At 41.9% G+C, this 17,155-nt stretch overlaps 1 protein-coding gene across 4 annotated transcripts in view; it reads right to left on the bottom strand.

Moving 5' to 3' along the window:
- Window positions 1-17,155, bottom strand: part of SPAST (spastin) — a 59,849-nt gene that overhangs the window by 40,896 nt on the left and 1,798 nt on the right. For 2 of the 4 annotated variants that reach the window (XM_070734084.1, XM_070734083.1), the window contains exon 2: window positions 7,841-7,927. In XM_070734084.1, the coding sequence (XP_070590185.1) occupies window positions 7,841-7,927 (87 nt within the window). The remainder of the gene's footprint in view (window positions 1-7,840; window positions 7,928-17,155) is intronic. The other 2 variants (XM_070734085.1, XM_070734086.1) reach the window with 1 other exon arrangement.

Below are 17,155 nucleotides of genomic sequence, written 5' to 3'. Positions count from 1 at the left end.
GATCATTATTTTATTTTATTTATTCATTCATTTGTTTGTTTGTTTGTTTCGATTTCTAAACTGCCCTTCGCATTAGACGTGGCAATCTTTAAAAAAAGATGGTCTGTGGGACTTAAAATTATGAATTTGGTGTCAATGGGATTTAAAAGTATGACCTTGGTGGTCCCTTAGGTTGGAAAGATTGGAGATCCCTGCTGTAGGATGTTACTACAATTATATGGGGTTACATTATGATTACAGATTTCTAAATCTATGCCAATATTCTGTCAGAGAAAGTATAGTCTACGGAAAGGGGCGGCATACAAATCTAATTAATTAATTAATTAATTAATTAATTAATAAAATGGTACTATTGTACTAATAAAGACTATTACCAATTTCAGAGAGTAAATGATTATTTTTAAGCATCTTTAAAAGTACTTCAAGGTGTTTATTTGACTTTTTCACCTTGTGCCTTAAATTATCACAGTTAATTATAATATGTTAACTCACATAATTTTTATACAATACATTAACTGTTAAATAAATTATACATTTGTTGCTACCTTAATACCAGGGAATCAAACTTGATCCAAAATTCTTTTATGTTACCCCATTTACCCAGCTAAAACTATCATCAGAAAAACTCACTAAAGCCATAATAACTAAGCCAAAAGCTACAAATATAGACCATATGTTCAAATTTTTGATTCAGCTAAACAAGTAGCTGCTACATATTAAACTTACTGCTACAAATTTGCCATGAGCTTTAACTTTAGAGCATGGATGTCAAACTCGATTTCAGTGTGGGCCGCATCAGGATTGTGTTTGATCTCAGGGGGCTGGGGTGGGCAGGGCCAGTGTGGCCATGGCCAGCTTTATATCACTCATGTTGGGGGGGCACCTTTGGCGCCTCTACCAGCAAAAATGGCTGTCGAGCTCCGGCTGCAAGCAGCCCTCCCAAGCTCTGTTTTCCCTGGCAGAGGCACCATGGGCTGGTCCTTTGCAGTCCTGTGGTCCAGATCTAAGCATCCTGCAGACCAGATTTGGCCTCCGGGCATTGAGTTGACTCCCCTGCTTTAGGGGATTCCTATTATTCTTTGTTTCTATGACAATATCTTTCAAAAAGATAAAAGACAAAATACATGACATGAGCAGTGGTAAAGGTCTTCAATAATTGTTATATAAATTGGCAAATTACTTAATATAACGCATTCAAGGAAAATCGGTGCAAGATATTTTAACGATGGCATTTATCACCAGAAAGACTATCAAAAATGTTCCTGAATGTATCTCCCAAGTGTTGGAAATGCAAAAAAGAAAACAGAACATTTTACCACCAATGGTGGACTTGTTGAGAAAAAAAAAACAAAATTATTTTTATTGGGTATTTTTAATAAGTATAAAAAAGAAGTCCAGTATTTGATTATCCATATTTTGACAGTGGCAAGGATTATACACCCAGCATTAGAAAAATGAAAAAATACCAGAAGAGAAGATGGTAATCAAAAAGGTGAAGGATTATGCAGAGATGGGTATGCTGTCAAGAAAACTAGAAGGGAAGGAGGATTCAGGTTATTACTAGATATGGGAGAACTTTTATAATTGGTTAAAAGCAAGAAAGGATAAAAGAAAAGAAACTACTATATTTTTCAGTGTACTGTATAAGATAAACCTTTTTACTGCAAAAAAGTGCGTAAAAATTGGGTGCGTCTTATATATCAAATGTTGCCTAGGCCACCCAGCAGCCCTCGGCAAGAGGCTGGCAGCTCGGCCCTGGGATGGGCAGGGTGCTGGGCATAGCACCAGCAGCAAAGCCTCTCTTTACAGGCAGCTGCCTGGGGCCTCCAGCTGGCAGGGACAAGGTGGGTGCGCTGCCTGAGTTAGCCAGTCTCGGCAGAGACGGAGGCAATTGCTGAGGCAGCTCCAGCAGCTTTGTCAGCCCCCCCCCTCCCACCACCGCCACCAAACTGCGAGGCTGCCCATTGACTATAACTTGTTGCTTGTATCCTTAAGATTTTTATTAATATTGATTTTTTGCTAATTGCTTATTTGACTCCTATGACAATCTGTTGAATTGCAGTAGATTCAGAAACAGACAAAGAGCATTGCAGGAATAAAAATTCCAAACTTTATTGGTGAAAAATCCAGAACCAAAAAGAAGCCAAAGGAACTAAATGAAGCAACTTATCCTAACTAAGCCTAAACTTATACTAACTTATTTCACACAGCATCATTTTATAATAATCTGTTCTCTATGACCTATTGCAGCTAATAAACATGCAGTTTTACATGATGCTGTAATTCATGACCATGCCAACATCATAGATAACGCTGCAGGTATAGTGATAGACGTTTACAGGAAATTTGTGAGAAGCTAGGTAAAAGAATGTGTTTAATGGTGCCAGCCAATACTCCCATCCTTTCTCATGATCTCATACAGTGTTCCCTCTCATTTTTTTTGGGGGGGGGGGGGTGGTGGTGAGCGGAAACGTATAGTGTCTGAGCGGCAGTCCCTTCGGGACTGGGCGGCACAGAAATAATAAATAAACAAACAAACAAACAAACAAATAAACAAATAAAAAACCCACCCTGTTCTGCCTCAGAGAATTTCAAAATAAAATACTGTACTGTGTGTCTATAACAGTGAGCTCATAATAGGGAAACTCTATCAATATCAAAATGCCACTTAAATAGTTGAGCTAGTTTCAAACTAGATTTTGATTTTCTTTCTCTCTTCCTTACTCCCATTCTTTTTCTTTCTCTTTTCCTTCCTCTCTTTTTTCTATCTGTTTCTCTCTCTTCCTCTCTCTCTCCTTCCCTCTCACTCTTTCCCTCTCGGCTTCTGGGCAGGTTTGGAAAACTCTGAGTTGATGATGATTTTTAAGTGAGCAATTGCTCACTGCTCAGCTTAGAGGGAACTATGATCTCATATAATACTGTCTGTTCCTGAGAACATGAACTTTCCCTGAACCTTCCAGGCCTATCCAGAAGTCCATAACTGCAAAGCCTGAGCAAAACACATGCTAACTTATACTAATAGCATGATGTGAACTAATAAGTATCCCATGTGCGGTTTCTGGCATATCTGGGCATGCCCATCCATATGACCTTTGATCTACACAAGGAATACTACAACAATCATTAAGTGTTGTACCTCATGATTCTTCACAAATGTACATTTTCTTTTATGTACACTGAGAGCATATGCACCAAAGGCAAATTCCTTGTGTGTTCAATCACACTTGGCCAATAAAGAATTCTATTCTATTCTATTTTAGTAGAATGCAGTGCAATCAATCAGCTATGCAGAATAACCATAAAATGTAACATACACTATTGCAGTATATACAAGTAATAAAAAGTAAAACTGAACACAAACTGTAGAAATTCTGGTATTAAAAAAAGGAAGGTTTTGCTAGGCAGCAAAGTATAGGAAACAGACATAACTGATTGGGAAGTGCTTCTACAACTCTGCCTGGGAGTAACACAGAACAATGATTGATCAGTTAAAAGCAATATGAGTGAGAAAATTCTTTTCCCAAATTTTTCAGAGGTTTAAGGATCAAGCCTCAAAAACTTCAATTGGATCTAGAAACAATACAACAGCCACTGCAGTGGATGAAGCGCTGATATTTATGCATTAAATATACTGAGTCTACAGAGAAGGGAGGCATAGAAATCCAAATAATAAATTATTTACTGAACATATACAGTTGACTATCTCATATACTGCAATGATTCTAGGTGACTCACAACAATCCCCCAAAATCAAAAAACAAAGTACTCTTCTTCTCAGGTACCAGAATAAACAGCCTCCTAGCTCAATCCTCATCCTAGCTCAAAGCTTGGGAGAAGAGCCAAATCTTCACAGCTCTCCAAATGGCTAAAAAGTTAGATATCCCTTAGATCTCAAGAGAGAGGCTAGGCTGGGTTGCCCACCAAGAAGGCATACCTTCTCCAAGATCCCATCATGTGGCAATTTTTAAGGGAGTCCATCTGGAGTGCCCCCATCCTGTTTTAGAACAAGGAGATATCCGTGGGAGAGCTGGTCCCATAAGGAACCTGGCTTTCTTTCAGCGCTTTGAATTGCAACCAGAAAGCAACTAGGACCTAGTGCAGCTCATGCAGCAGCAGTATTAATCAGAAAAACTGTAGGACACACCAAACTGCAGTGCCTTTGCATTCTGAAACAGTTGCAGCTTCCAGATGGTCCTCAAAGACAGCCTCATTTAGATTGAATTGCAGAAATCCAAATGGGAGATAACTAGGGCAGAAGTGACTATGAGCAAGGCCTCCTGGTCCAGACACTTTTTGCTTTTATTTATCACATTTTAAAACCACCCATTTCCTTCCTAGAAGGACTCTGAAATCAATATATGATGCACAAGATGAATTTGTGTAAGGGCCGCACTGGCCATATTTGCTATCTGTTCTTTTAGCAGGAGCCAAAAGTTGAAGATGATCTTCAAATTGGGCACCGCACCTGTCTGGGTGAGTGTGAGTGTTCCAGAATCTGAGATGTCAACTCTCCTGATTTTAAGGGGTCAAAAATCCACAAGCACTCCATTTTGCTAGGATTGAGTCAGGCCCTCAGAGCCTCCAGGCATTGAGCCAGCATCTGAAGAGCATAATGTGTCCAGCATTGGCTAATGGAAGTGGCTAATGGAGTAGATAGCCTCCCCCCACCAAATCTCCTTCCTGTAAGCACTTTGCTCCCTCCCTCTTCAGCTTTATTAGTTTTATTTTAATTGGATTTTATATTTATGATTTTTATTGTTTTAATGATTTACAGTGCATTTTAATTAAATGTATGTAAGCCCCCTGACATACAAGTTTAATAAATACAATGGGAAAAGATATGCAATTGAGTAACATCAGCATGCTGGTAATACCAAAGCTGCTGCTGGCAGATGAACTCTTGCAATGGCTTTATATAGGTGTTAAATAGGAGACAGCACAAAATCCTGAGGCACCTCATATTACATGAGACTATGGCTGGCTCTCTTCACCCTGTAAACACTGCCTAGTACTTGTCATTGCAAAATGAGAACCACTACAAAACAAATAATCCACTTGTGTACCAATGCTGTCTTAATACTATAGGCCTGACTGAAAACCGATGATATGATATTAACCAATTCAGTTATCAATTCTGCAATTTTAGTTTGGAACAAGTTTCTTGTTTTCAAATTTATAAGAATGATAGGAATCCAGTTTTGCTAAATGAATTTTGAATTTTTATGATACATATTATGGCAATAACCAGGAAGTCTAATGGTAGTTGGCTCTGCCAAACATTACAGTAGTCTTCAGTTAATGATTACTTGTTCAGCAACCATTTGAAGTTAGAACAGTGCTAAACAAGTGGTACTTAAATCCAATCATTGAAATTCCATCTGTCCCGCACACCCATAGACACGATTCAGGAGCTTGGCAACCAGATGTTACTTAAAACGGTTGCAACGTCTGGTAGTCACTTGATCATTATTTGTAACCTTCCTTGCTGGCTTCTCACAAGCAAAGTCAATGGAGAAGCTGGCAGGGAGGTTGCATGTGCTTCTATTCATTTTTCTCCTGAGGAGCTTGGCTAGGAAACTCATAATGCATAGCATGCAACACCCCCCTACCCACACTCTGTAGTGTGCATCTGCCAATCCAGTTGCACTTGTACCCAGGTACAGCATCCTTGTATTCACACAAGAGCTACTTGCATACTCTCTAACACTCTGAAGCATCCACCTACCCAGCTGCACTTGTAAAATAGCATCTACCTATCCACCCCATCTGGTTGTACCCCTTATCCACCCACAAGCAATATGGGATATAAAATTTCCTGCCATCTTCCTCAAATAACTTTGCCTGTTGGAAGGTGGCATGAAGTCACAAGCTGGCATAACATGAGATCATAACGATCTCTGATCCTTGCTTAATTATAAGCAACCAAGATTGCTGGAATACAACAACTTCTTAATGGAATTTCTAAACACCGAAAGTACTAATTAAATCAGTGATGGGAAAGTCATGTTTCTTCAAATGATGCTGGACTACAATTGTAATCATTTTTAAGCATTGGTTATTCTAGTAAGGATTAAAGGAAGTTATAGTGTAACGTATGGGTGGTCAAAAGTTCCTCAATCTTGAATTAAATAAGGATTGACATGAAAATCTGAATTAAGCCTAATTCTAATTAAGACTGACATCTCAATAGAGATGTATTAATAATAATTTAACACATCCAGAATTTAGAATAATTCAAATTTATTGTACAGAGGACTATTATCAAGGAAGTAATAAAGACTGCCAAAATTAGCCTCTCAGTGAACAGCTACTTTAATAACAGTTTGCTATGTAATCACTGAAAAGAGAAAGTTTATTTCCACACTGGAAAAAAAATTACATAATAATTTTGCACTGAAGTGCAGGTCTATCTTTGCTTTTCATCAACTTTAAATCTTCATATTTATACAAATTTGTTGAAGGTCCTGCCTTGGTGTGACATAAGAAAAGTGAGGACTAGAAGTCAATGTTTCTGTATAGAGTTCAACGTGAACTATACTGCCCCGACCATTTACCTAGGTGCCTCTCCTCTAACACTTAACATGATATAAAACATATTTTTTGTTTCTAAACTGTACTAAGGGACTAGCATGACATTTTATTAAAAGGGATGATTTATTTGAATGTAATTCAGATCATTAGAATGCTTACGTATTATAAAATGGTAATACAGTGATCCCCCGAGTTTCGCGATCCCGATCATTGCAAATTGCTATATCACGATTTTTCCACCCGATGACGTCACTCCCTTTCTTTCTCATCTTTCTTTCTCTCTCTCTTTCTCTATCTTGCTTCTTCCTCTCTCACACTCTCTTCCTCCCTCTCTCATCTCTTTCTTTCCTTCTCTCTCTTTCTCTATCTCTCCCCCTCTTGCTCTCGAGCGGCAAGCGAGCAGCCGGGCGAGCGGGTGACGGGCAAGCGGCAAGCGAGCAGGCGAACGGGCAAGCGGCATGCGAGCAGGCGGGCGGGCGAACGGGTAAGCAGCAAGTGAGCAGGCGGGCGGGCGAACCGGCAAGCGGCAAGCGAGCAGGCGGGCGGGCAAACGGGCAAGCGGCAAGCGAGCAGGCGGGCGGGCGAACGGGCAAGCGGCAAGCGAGCAGGCGGGCGGGCAAGCGGCAAGCGAGCAGGCGGGCGGGGCGAACGGACAAGCGGCAAGCGAGCAGGCGGGCGGGCGAACGGGCAAGCGAGCAGGCGAACGGGCAAGCGGCAAGCGAGCGGGCGGGCGAACGGGCAAGCGGCAAGCGAGCGGCCGGGCGAGCGGGTGACGGGCAAGCGGCAAGCGATCTTGGGGTTTCCCCTTTGCCTGGGCGGCGGGAAGACCGGGGAAGGTTCCTTCGGCCGCCCAACAGCTGATCTGCTCCACAGCGCGGCAGCAGCGAGGAGCCGAAGATGGGGTTTCCCCGTTGCTGGGCAACGGGGAAACCCCATCTTCGGCTCCTCACTGCTGCCGCGCTGCGGAGCAGATCAGCTGTTGGGCGGCCGAAGGAACCTTCCCCGGTCTTCCCCGCCGCCCACACGCAAACTCCACCATCTGCGCATGTGCGGCCATGGAAAAAGGGGCGCGCATGCGCAGATGGTGTTTTTACTTCCGCACCACTACATCCCGAATTATCGATTATTGCGAGGGGTCTTGGAACGGAACCCTCGCGATAATCGGGGGATCACTGTACATCATTTTGGTGGCAGAAATCCTACACATTTTACAGATTTCAAGATTTTTTTTCTTCCAAACTGTCTATTCAGAATTTTCAAACCACGTTGACAGCTTTTCTCATTCATATAACATTAAAAATGAACTTACCTTGACCAATAACTAATATAGCTATTCCTTTCTCGAGTTCTTCAATTCCCTTTCTATACCATTCAACAGCTTGTTCCTTTTGTCCTGCTGAAAAAAGTGAGTTCTATTATTTTATTGTGAAAGAACATCAGACAATATACAAATTATAAGTATGAGATATCAAAGTATCTCTACCACAATAAACAAAATTTGAAGGTAAATAAAAACAAAAGTATTTCAAGCAGTCTTAGACGAACATTGAGAAACTTAAGTAATTTTCTTAAATTGCAGAAAAACAACAATATTTAAATATTTGATCGTCCTGTAGTTTGCCAATAACAGGTAAATACTAATTTTACAAACAATTCACTAGGCTAATTGTCTGACGTAACCACAGTGGTACCTCATGATACGAACCCCTCGCCATACGAACAATCCGAGATATGAACCCGGGGTTCGGAAATTTTTTGCCTCTTCTTCTGAACTTTTTCCATCTTACGAACCCGCCGCCCAAATGCCGAACCCAGAAGTTCAGCAAAAGTTCAGGTTCAGGTGGCCGCTGAGAAGCCCCACTGCCCGGCTGTCGCCTTTTGAAACAGCCGGGGGGGTTCTCAGCGTCCTCCCGAACCCGAACGCCAAACCCGAACTTTTGCCGAACTTCTGGGTTCGGCGTTCGGGACGCTGCCGAGAAGCCGCGCCGCCCGGCTGTCGCCTTTTGAAACAGCCGGGGGGCTTCTTGGCGTTCTCCCGGCAAATGTTTGGGGTCGGCGTTCAGGTTCAGGAGGACGCTGAGAGGCCCCGCCGCCTGGCTGTCAGCTTTTCAAGAGCCGCGGAGCTGTCGGGCCGGTCGGGAGTTGGGGAATCCCAATAGGAAATTCCATGGGCGAAGCTTTGACGTCACGAAGACGTCCTTCCTGGAGTCCACGTTTTGGCCGGCCAGGAAGGACGTCTTCATGATGTCAAAGCTCCACCCATGGAATTCCCTATTGGGATTCCCCACCTCCGTTTGAGCCTCCTGACCGGCCCAACAACTCTGCGGCTCTTTTGAAAAGCTGACAGCCGGGCGGCGGGGCTTCTCAGCGTCCTCCTGAACCCGAACGCTGACCCCGAACTTTTGCCGAACTTCCAGGTTCGGCATTCAGGAGAACGCCGAGAAGCCCTCGGCTGTTTCAAAAGGCGACAGCCGGCGGTGGGGCTTCTCAGCGGCCTCCCGAACGCCGAACCCAGAAGTTCGGCAAAAGTTCAGGTTTGGCATTGGGAGGACGCTGAGAAGTGCCCAGCTGTTTCAAAAGGTGACAGCCAGGCGGCGGTGGTTTTTTTCTTGCACGCATTAATTCATTTTACGTTTCGTCTTACGAACTTTTCGCCTTACAAACCTCCTCCGGGAACCAATTAAGTTCGTAAGACAAGGTATTACTGTATAGGCATGGGTCTGAAGTCCAGCTATACACTCCAGAAAGCTCAGATAATGGTGAATGTCATCATTCAATGAGACAGGAGGCAAGAATCGCATCATCTGGGAAGATACTCCTCCAGGACAAGGCCTGGCCTTCCCTTTTATTATCATCCAATACCATTAGTCATCAAGTTACATCTCATTGGAATTAGAGAATACACAATCTATTGGCTAGTTCAATGCATGGGTGGGCCTCATATTTGTCTCGTGGACAGTGAATGATCAACTGAGAACGTTAAAATATTCTAAATAAAGTGCAAAGTTAAAATATTTTAAATAAAGTACAAACTTAAAAATAAAGTCATTTCAATCCAGCAAAGATGAAAAGTTGAAAACGAAACATCTGGGGCAAAATATTAATTGATGCAGGTTTTTTTTTACTTTGGTTCCAGGTACAGTGTCTACAGTGTTGGTGATACTATAATTTATTCAAACTGTTAAATCCATGAAGTCACTAAAAACATGAGTTGACCTTAACCTTCGTGTTCTGTTCGGGTCTATTTGACCTGAAATGAAATTTGAGACCCTGTAAAAAAAATTCCCTGCATATCTGAAACTTGAAATTACATGACTTTGCCTCATTTGAGGGGTTCTATTGTTTTATTGTTGAGGGGTTCTATTGTTTTATTGTTTGTTTGTTTAATTTTTGCTGGGCGTAATGACTTGTACTGTTCCCGGGTTTATTTGACCCAGACTAGGAAAAAGGTTGATTTCAGCTACCGTGTTTTTTTGAATACCTATTGCATTAGCAAACTATATGTAAACATGCTTGATCATAAACAAATAAAAAATGAAATAAAAAATTAATTTTCATTTATTTATTTTGCTCAGAAAAGCCCCCCCCCCCCGGGCTATTTGCCATTATGTTCGTTTTATATATAGATTAGGCTGCAAGTTCCAAATTACATCCTTGTTTTTATACAAAAGATTTCTTGCATAAAACTAGTTGTCTGGGTATCATGTACTTAATTTTTATTTATTTATTTTTTTCAGAAAAAGGTAACAGGCTGTTTGCAATTATGTTCGCTTTATATATAGACTAGGTAGGCTTCAAGTTCCAAATTACATCCTTGTTTTTAAAATGGATTTCTTGCATATGACTAGTTGTTTGGTTATCATTTTCTTCTTCATATTCCATTTGCATAACAATCACAGGCTGCATCTGTATGTGTATGATGGGACCCTGAAAGAGACGCTGTTCAAATCTGTAGTCAATGCTCATCTATGCAATCAATATATCACAGTAGTGATATATTGATTTATTGATTGCATGGATGATGTGATATGTAATCATATGTGATGTGATATGTGATGATATGATATGTGCAATGGCACATATTAGCTTACTTCATGGAACAGTAATCCAAAATGACTTTACAATATGCACTTTTGAAAAATGACATGAAGTACACAGAAAAGTAAGTGCATGATAATTTTATGCAATAATTCTATTGTATAAAAACAAGGATGTAATTTGGAACTTGCAACCTAATCTATATATAAAGCGAACATAATGGCAAATAGCCAGGGGGGGGGTATCTGAGCAAAATAAATAAATGAAAATTAATTTTTAATTTCATTTTTTATTTGTTTATGATCAAGCATGTTCACATATAGTATACTAATGCAATAGGTATTCAAAAAAAAACACTTACAGTAGATAAAATCAACATTTTTTTAGTCGGAAGGTTAAAGGATATTTTTATGTAAGTATTATGCCATTAGATCATAGGTGTCAAATTCAATCGCGTCATGTGACATCATGCAATGTACCGTGATCCCTCGATTAGCACGGTCTCGATTAGCGCGAAACGCTGCAACGCGGTTTTTCAAAAAATATTAATTAAAAAATAAGTCCGCGCTAGTTCTCTCTCTCTTTCTCTCCCTGTTGCCGGCGTGGTATATGAGAGAGAAAGAGAGAGGCAGAGGTCGGGCGCATTACCGGGAGGTGGAGGCGGCGTGGGGACGCTGGGTGCCGGGGACACCGAGGAGGGGGTGGACGTGGCCTCTCAGCTGCAGAGCCGAACAAGGGCGGAGGCAACGGCGGAGTCCGGCGCTGGGGCCATGCGGGGCCGCTCATCCAGGGGGGCGTGGACTGGCAAGTCGCCCTCCTTTCTCTTTCTTTCTCTCTCTTATACCACACCGGTAACAGGGAGAGAAAGAGAGAGAGCGGAGGGCACCTTGCCGGTCCACGCCCCCCTAGATGAGCGGCTCCGCATGGCCCCAGCGCCGCCCAGGCAAAGGGGAAACCCCAAGATCGCTTGCCGCTTGCCGTATTGCAGCGAAGGAGGCGAAGCAAGGCTCCAAGCTGCAATACGGCAAGCGGCAAGTGGCAAGCGATCTTGGGGTTTCCCCTTTGTCTGGGCGGCGGGAAGACCAAGGGAAGGTTCCTTCAGCCGCCCAACACCTGATCCGCTCCGCAGCGCGGCAGCAGCGAGGAGCCGAAGATGGGGTTTCCCCTTTGCCTTTACCCCATCTTCGGCTCCTCGCTGCTTCCGCGCTGCGGAGCAGATCAGCTGTTGGGCGGCTGAAGGAACCTTCCCTTGGTCTTCCCCGCCGCCCACACGCAAACTCCACCATCTGCGCATGTGCGGCCATGAAAAAAATGGCGCGCATGCGTAGATGGTGTTTTTTACTTCCGCACCACTATAACGCGGAAATCGATTAGCGCAGGAGGTCTTGGAACGTAACCCCCGCGCTAATCGAGAGATCACTGTATCACATTTTTTGTCTTTGCAGGGCTGCGGTCAGTGTTTCCTCTAATTTTTTGGGGGGGTGGGCGGAAAGGTATAGTGTCTGAGCGGCAGTCCCTTCGGGACTGGGCGGCACAGAAATAATAAATAAATAAATGAATAAATGAATGAACAAATGAACAAACAAACAAACAAATAAAAAACCCACCCTGTTTTGCCTCAGAGAATTTCAAAATAAAATACTGTACATTGAGCTCATAATAGGGCAACTCTATCAATATCAAAATGCCACTTAAATAGTTGAGCTAGTTTCAAACTAGATTTTGATTTTCTTTCTCTCTTCCTTACTCCCATTCTTTTTCTTTCTCTTTTCCTTCCTCTCTTTTTTCTATCTGTTTCTCTCTCTTCCTCTCTCTCTCCTTCCCTCTCACTCTTCCCCTCTCGGCTTCTGGGCAGGTTTGGAAAACTCTGAGTTGATGATGATTTTTAAGTGAGCGATTGCTCACTGCTCAGCTTAGAGGGAACTATGGCTGCGGTAGGTGTGGCTGTGCATGATGCATCCGGCCTATGGACCGCCAGTTTGACACCCCTGCATTAGTCTCTTAAGTTCTGAGAATATAGGTGAATATTAATGTACGGTAATAAATAAATAAACCTCTCCTATTTTTTTATGAAGCAAGATCTTTTTTTATATTTCTCCTCACACGACACCATTGTTACATTAATTCACAATACTTTCAACTGGTATGTAAAACATGCTAGGCTATAACAGCGGTTCAGACTACTGTACTATAATAATCTTCCAGAAAAACGAGGTGTGGGTAGAATTGAATAAAGTAAATAATTATACTTTCTGAATTTCCCTCTCTCCCTATTTGTCAGTATTGGCTACTCAGTGGTGGAGGAAAAAGGGAGCAACTCAACTTGACCCCAAGTGTTCTATTTTTAAAAACCTAAGAAATTACAATAGCCAACCACAAGCATTGTTGTACAATAATCAAATTAGTGATTTTGCAAAAAAAAAACCTAAGCTGAGCTATGAAGGAATTATTAACAAGTTATGACGGAAGATAATTTATTCAAAACACAGGTCACAATTTCTTAGTTTTCTATTTGTAGTTATAAAGTCTCTCTCCATAGAATGTTTGCATATTTTCTCTCTGACCTCAGAGGCTATTTTATTTCATTAGTACTACTATCAATCGTAATAAATATATTGCAACCACCAGATAGATGACAGATCATTCTCATTAGATTTGTCACTGAACATAGGAGAATATGGATAAACTGTCATTTCAATAGTGGGATGTATATGCATTAGGCAGTACAGTGGTACCTCAAGATACGAACCCCTCGTCTTACAAACAACTCGTGATACGAACCCGGGGTTCAGAAAAATTTTGCCTCTTCTTACGAACTTTTTTCGAGTTACGAACCGGCGTTCGGAGACTGGTGGGAAGCCGCGCGGCTGTTTTAAAAGGTGACAGCCGGGCGGCGGGGCTTCCCAGCAGCCTCCCGAACGCCGGTTCGTAACTCAAAAAAAGTTTGTAAGAAGAGGCAAAATTTTTCTGAACCCCGGGTTCGGATCGGGAGGTTGCTGGGAAGCCCCCCAGCCCGGCTGTCACCTTTTAAAACAGCCGCGCAGCTTCCCAGCTGTCTCCGAACGCCGAACACAGAAGTTCGGATTTGGCGTTCGGCTTCGGGAGACAGCTGGGAAGCCGCGCGGCTGTTTTTAAAGGTCACAGCTGGGCTGGGGGGCTTCCCAGCACCCCCCCGAACCCCAAACTTTTGCCGAACTTCCGGATTCGGGGTTCGGGGGGGTGCTGGGAAGCCCCCCAGCCCAGCTGTCACCTTTTAAAATAGCCGCGCGGCTTCCCAGCAGCTTCCCGAAGCCGAACGCCAAACCCAAACTTCCGCGTTCGGCGTTCGGAGACAGCTGGGAAGCGGCGCGGCTGTTTTAAAAGGTCACAGCCTGGCTGGGGGGCTTCCCAGCAACCTCCCGAACCCCGAACTTTTGCCGAACTTCCGGGTTCAGGAGGTTGCTGAGAAGCCCCCCAGCCCGGCTGTCACCTTTTAAAATAGCCGCGCGGCTTCCCTGCAGTCGCCGAACAATGTTTTTTTGCGGGGGTTTTTTTGGTTGCACGGATTAATTGACTTTACATTGTTTCCTATGGGAAACAATGTTTCATCTTACGAACCTTTCGTCTTACGAACCTCCCCCTGGAACCAATTAGGTTCGTAAGACAAGGTATGAATGTATTTTTAATCTTAATTTATATATCACTTTTTGCTATCCACAAGTTTATATATTTTTCTTACTTCTGTTAGCTTGTATATTACAAGAAACATATTAAGTAAAACTCAGAGGGATTTTTTGTCATTGTTCAGAAACCACATTATAGCACCTTGTCCTAAAACATATGAGGAATACGTGTAGAGTTCTCAGAAATAGAAGTCTTTTTCTTAACTTTAGTTCAAGGTAGTTTCATAGAAACATAGAAACATAGAAGATTGACGGCAGAAAAAGACCTCATGATCCATCTAGTCTGCCCTTATACTATTTTCTGTATTTTATCTTAGGATGGATATATGTTTATCCCAGGCATGTTTAAATTCAGTTAATGTGGATTTACCAACCACGTCTGCTGGAAGTTTGTTCCAAAGATCTACTACTCTTTCAGTAAAATAATATTTTCTCATGTTGCTTTTCATCTTTCCCCCAACTAACTTCAGATTATGTCCCCTTGTTCTTGTGTTCACTTTATTAAAAAACACTTCCCTCCTGAACCTTATTTAACCCTTTGACATATTTAAATGTTTCGATCATGCCCCCCCTTTTCCTTCTGTCCTCCAGACTATACAGATTGAGTTCATTAAATCTTTCCTGATATGTTTTATGCTTAAGACCTTCCACCATTATTGTAGCCCGTCTTTGGACCCGTTCAATTTTGTCAATATCTTTTTGTAGGTGAGTTCTCCAGAACTGAACACAGCATTCCAAATGTGGTCTCACCAGCGCTCTATATAAGGGGATCACAATCTCCCTCTTCCTGCTTGTTATACCTCTAGCTATGCAGCCAAGCATCCTACTTGCTTTTCCTACTGCCCGACCACACTGCTCACCCATTTTGAGACTGTCAGAAATCACTACCCCTACATCCTTCTCTTCTGAAGTTTTTGCTAACACAGAACTGCCAATACAATACTCAGATTGAGGATTCCTTTTCCCCAAGTGCATTATTTGACATTTGGAAACATTAAACTGCAGTTTCCATTGCTTTGACCATTTATCTAGTAAAGCTAAATCATTTACCATATTACTGACGCCTCCAGGAATATCAACCCTATTGCACACTTTAGAGTCATCGGCAAATAGGCAAACCTTCCCTACCAAACCTTCCCCTATGTCACTCACAAACATATTACAAAGAATAGGACCCAGAACAGACCCTTGTGGCACACCGCTTGTAACCTGTTTCTGCTCAGAATACTCGCCATTAACAATAACTCTCTGATGTCTACGCTTCAGCCAGCTGCAAATCCACTGAACTATCCAGGGATTAAGTCCAATCTTCACTAATTTATCTATCAGCTCTTTATGTGGAACCGTATCAAAGGCTTTGCTGAAGTCCAGATAAGCAATATCCACCGCACCACCTTCATCCAACACCTTTGTGACATAGTCAAAGAAATCAATGAGATTATTCTGACATGATTTGCCTTCAGTAAAGCCATGCTGATTTGGGTCCAATAAGTTGTTGATTTTTAGGTGCTGATTTATCCTCTTTTTGAGTAGAGTCTCCATCATTTTAACTATAACTGATAACTATAACTATTTCAATAGGAAAGATTTCTAGCAACGTTTCTCACAAAATCTACACATCTGCAACGTATAGATATTTAAGCACTTCTAACAATGGGTTTAGCTCAGACTCAAAACTTTACTGTCAGCAAGCTGCTATAAATTATTGACAGTTTGCAACTGACAAGAAAAAACTTGCACCATCCACATGCCTAATATTAACATACTCTTGCTTAAGTCACTGCTGTTCAATAACCCAACTGTATAAGGAAAATGCCATTTTGGATCATTTGTCTCCAGAACTCATCCTTCTACAGAAATTATTTTTCTCTTCCATAATGATAGCCATATAATGATAGTTTGGTGTAGCAATCTGGCTATTAACTAGGGAATTGTAGTCCCATTTTAGGTATGGAACTAGCTGGGTGACCTTGGGCCAGCTTCCCCGTCAGCCCTAGGTAAGGAGGAAAATGGCAAATCACATCCAAAACTGCTTGCCAAGAAAACTGCAGAGATTTATCCAGGCAGTCAACAGGAGTTCAAAATCAACTGAAAGACAACTATATCATTTAAAAAAACCACCTCCTAGCCAGAAAAATAATATAACACCATAAACTTAAACATAAACATGAACATAAACATAAACTGGAACCCGCATTGCATATCAGACATTAATACAATTAAAAGAGTCCAGAAATATTTCACAAGAAGAGTCCTCCACTCCTCCGCTCGCAACAAAATACCTTATTCCACCAGAGTTGAATTAGACAGTTTACAATTGCGTTGCCTCCTATCTGATCTAAACGTAGTTCATAAAATCATCTACCAAAATGTCCTTCCTATTAATGACTACTTCACCTTCAACCACAGCACTACACGAGCACCCAATAGATTCAAAATAAATTTAAACCGGTTCAAACTCAACTGCTAGAAAATGACTTCAGCAATAGAGTGATCAATGCCTGGAATGCACTACCTGACTCTGTGGTGTCTTCCCCAAGCCCCCAAAACTTTAACCTTAGACTGTCTACAGTGAACCTCTCCCCGTTTCTAAGAGGTCTGTAAGGGGCGTACATAAGCGCACCATCAGGCCTACCTTTCCTTGTCCTACAGTCCTCTTTTATCGCTACTTTTTACTTGTTATGTTTATACAAATTACTACTATCTTATACATATTTGACAGATAGATAGATAGATAGATAGATAGATAGATAGATAGATAGATAGATAGATAGATAGATAGATAGATAATTTTTTTAACATTTGGTGACATTTATATGCCACCCCACTCCAGCAGGACTCTGGGCAATAAACATGTAAGCTGTAGAGTCACTACAGAAAAGACTGGGAGGAATGCTGTTACTGACTATTTCACCTTCAACAAC

The sequence above is a fragment of the Erythrolamprus reginae genome, chromosome 1 (genome assembly GCF_031021105.1).
Source record: "Erythrolamprus reginae isolate rEryReg1 chromosome 1, rEryReg1.hap1, whole genome shotgun sequence".
Classification (NCBI taxonomy): Eukaryota; Metazoa; Chordata; class Lepidosauria; order Squamata; family Dipsadidae; genus Erythrolamprus; species Erythrolamprus reginae.
Note: the sequence above shows the minus strand (reverse complement) of the source record. Positions and strands in the feature narration are given on the sequence as shown.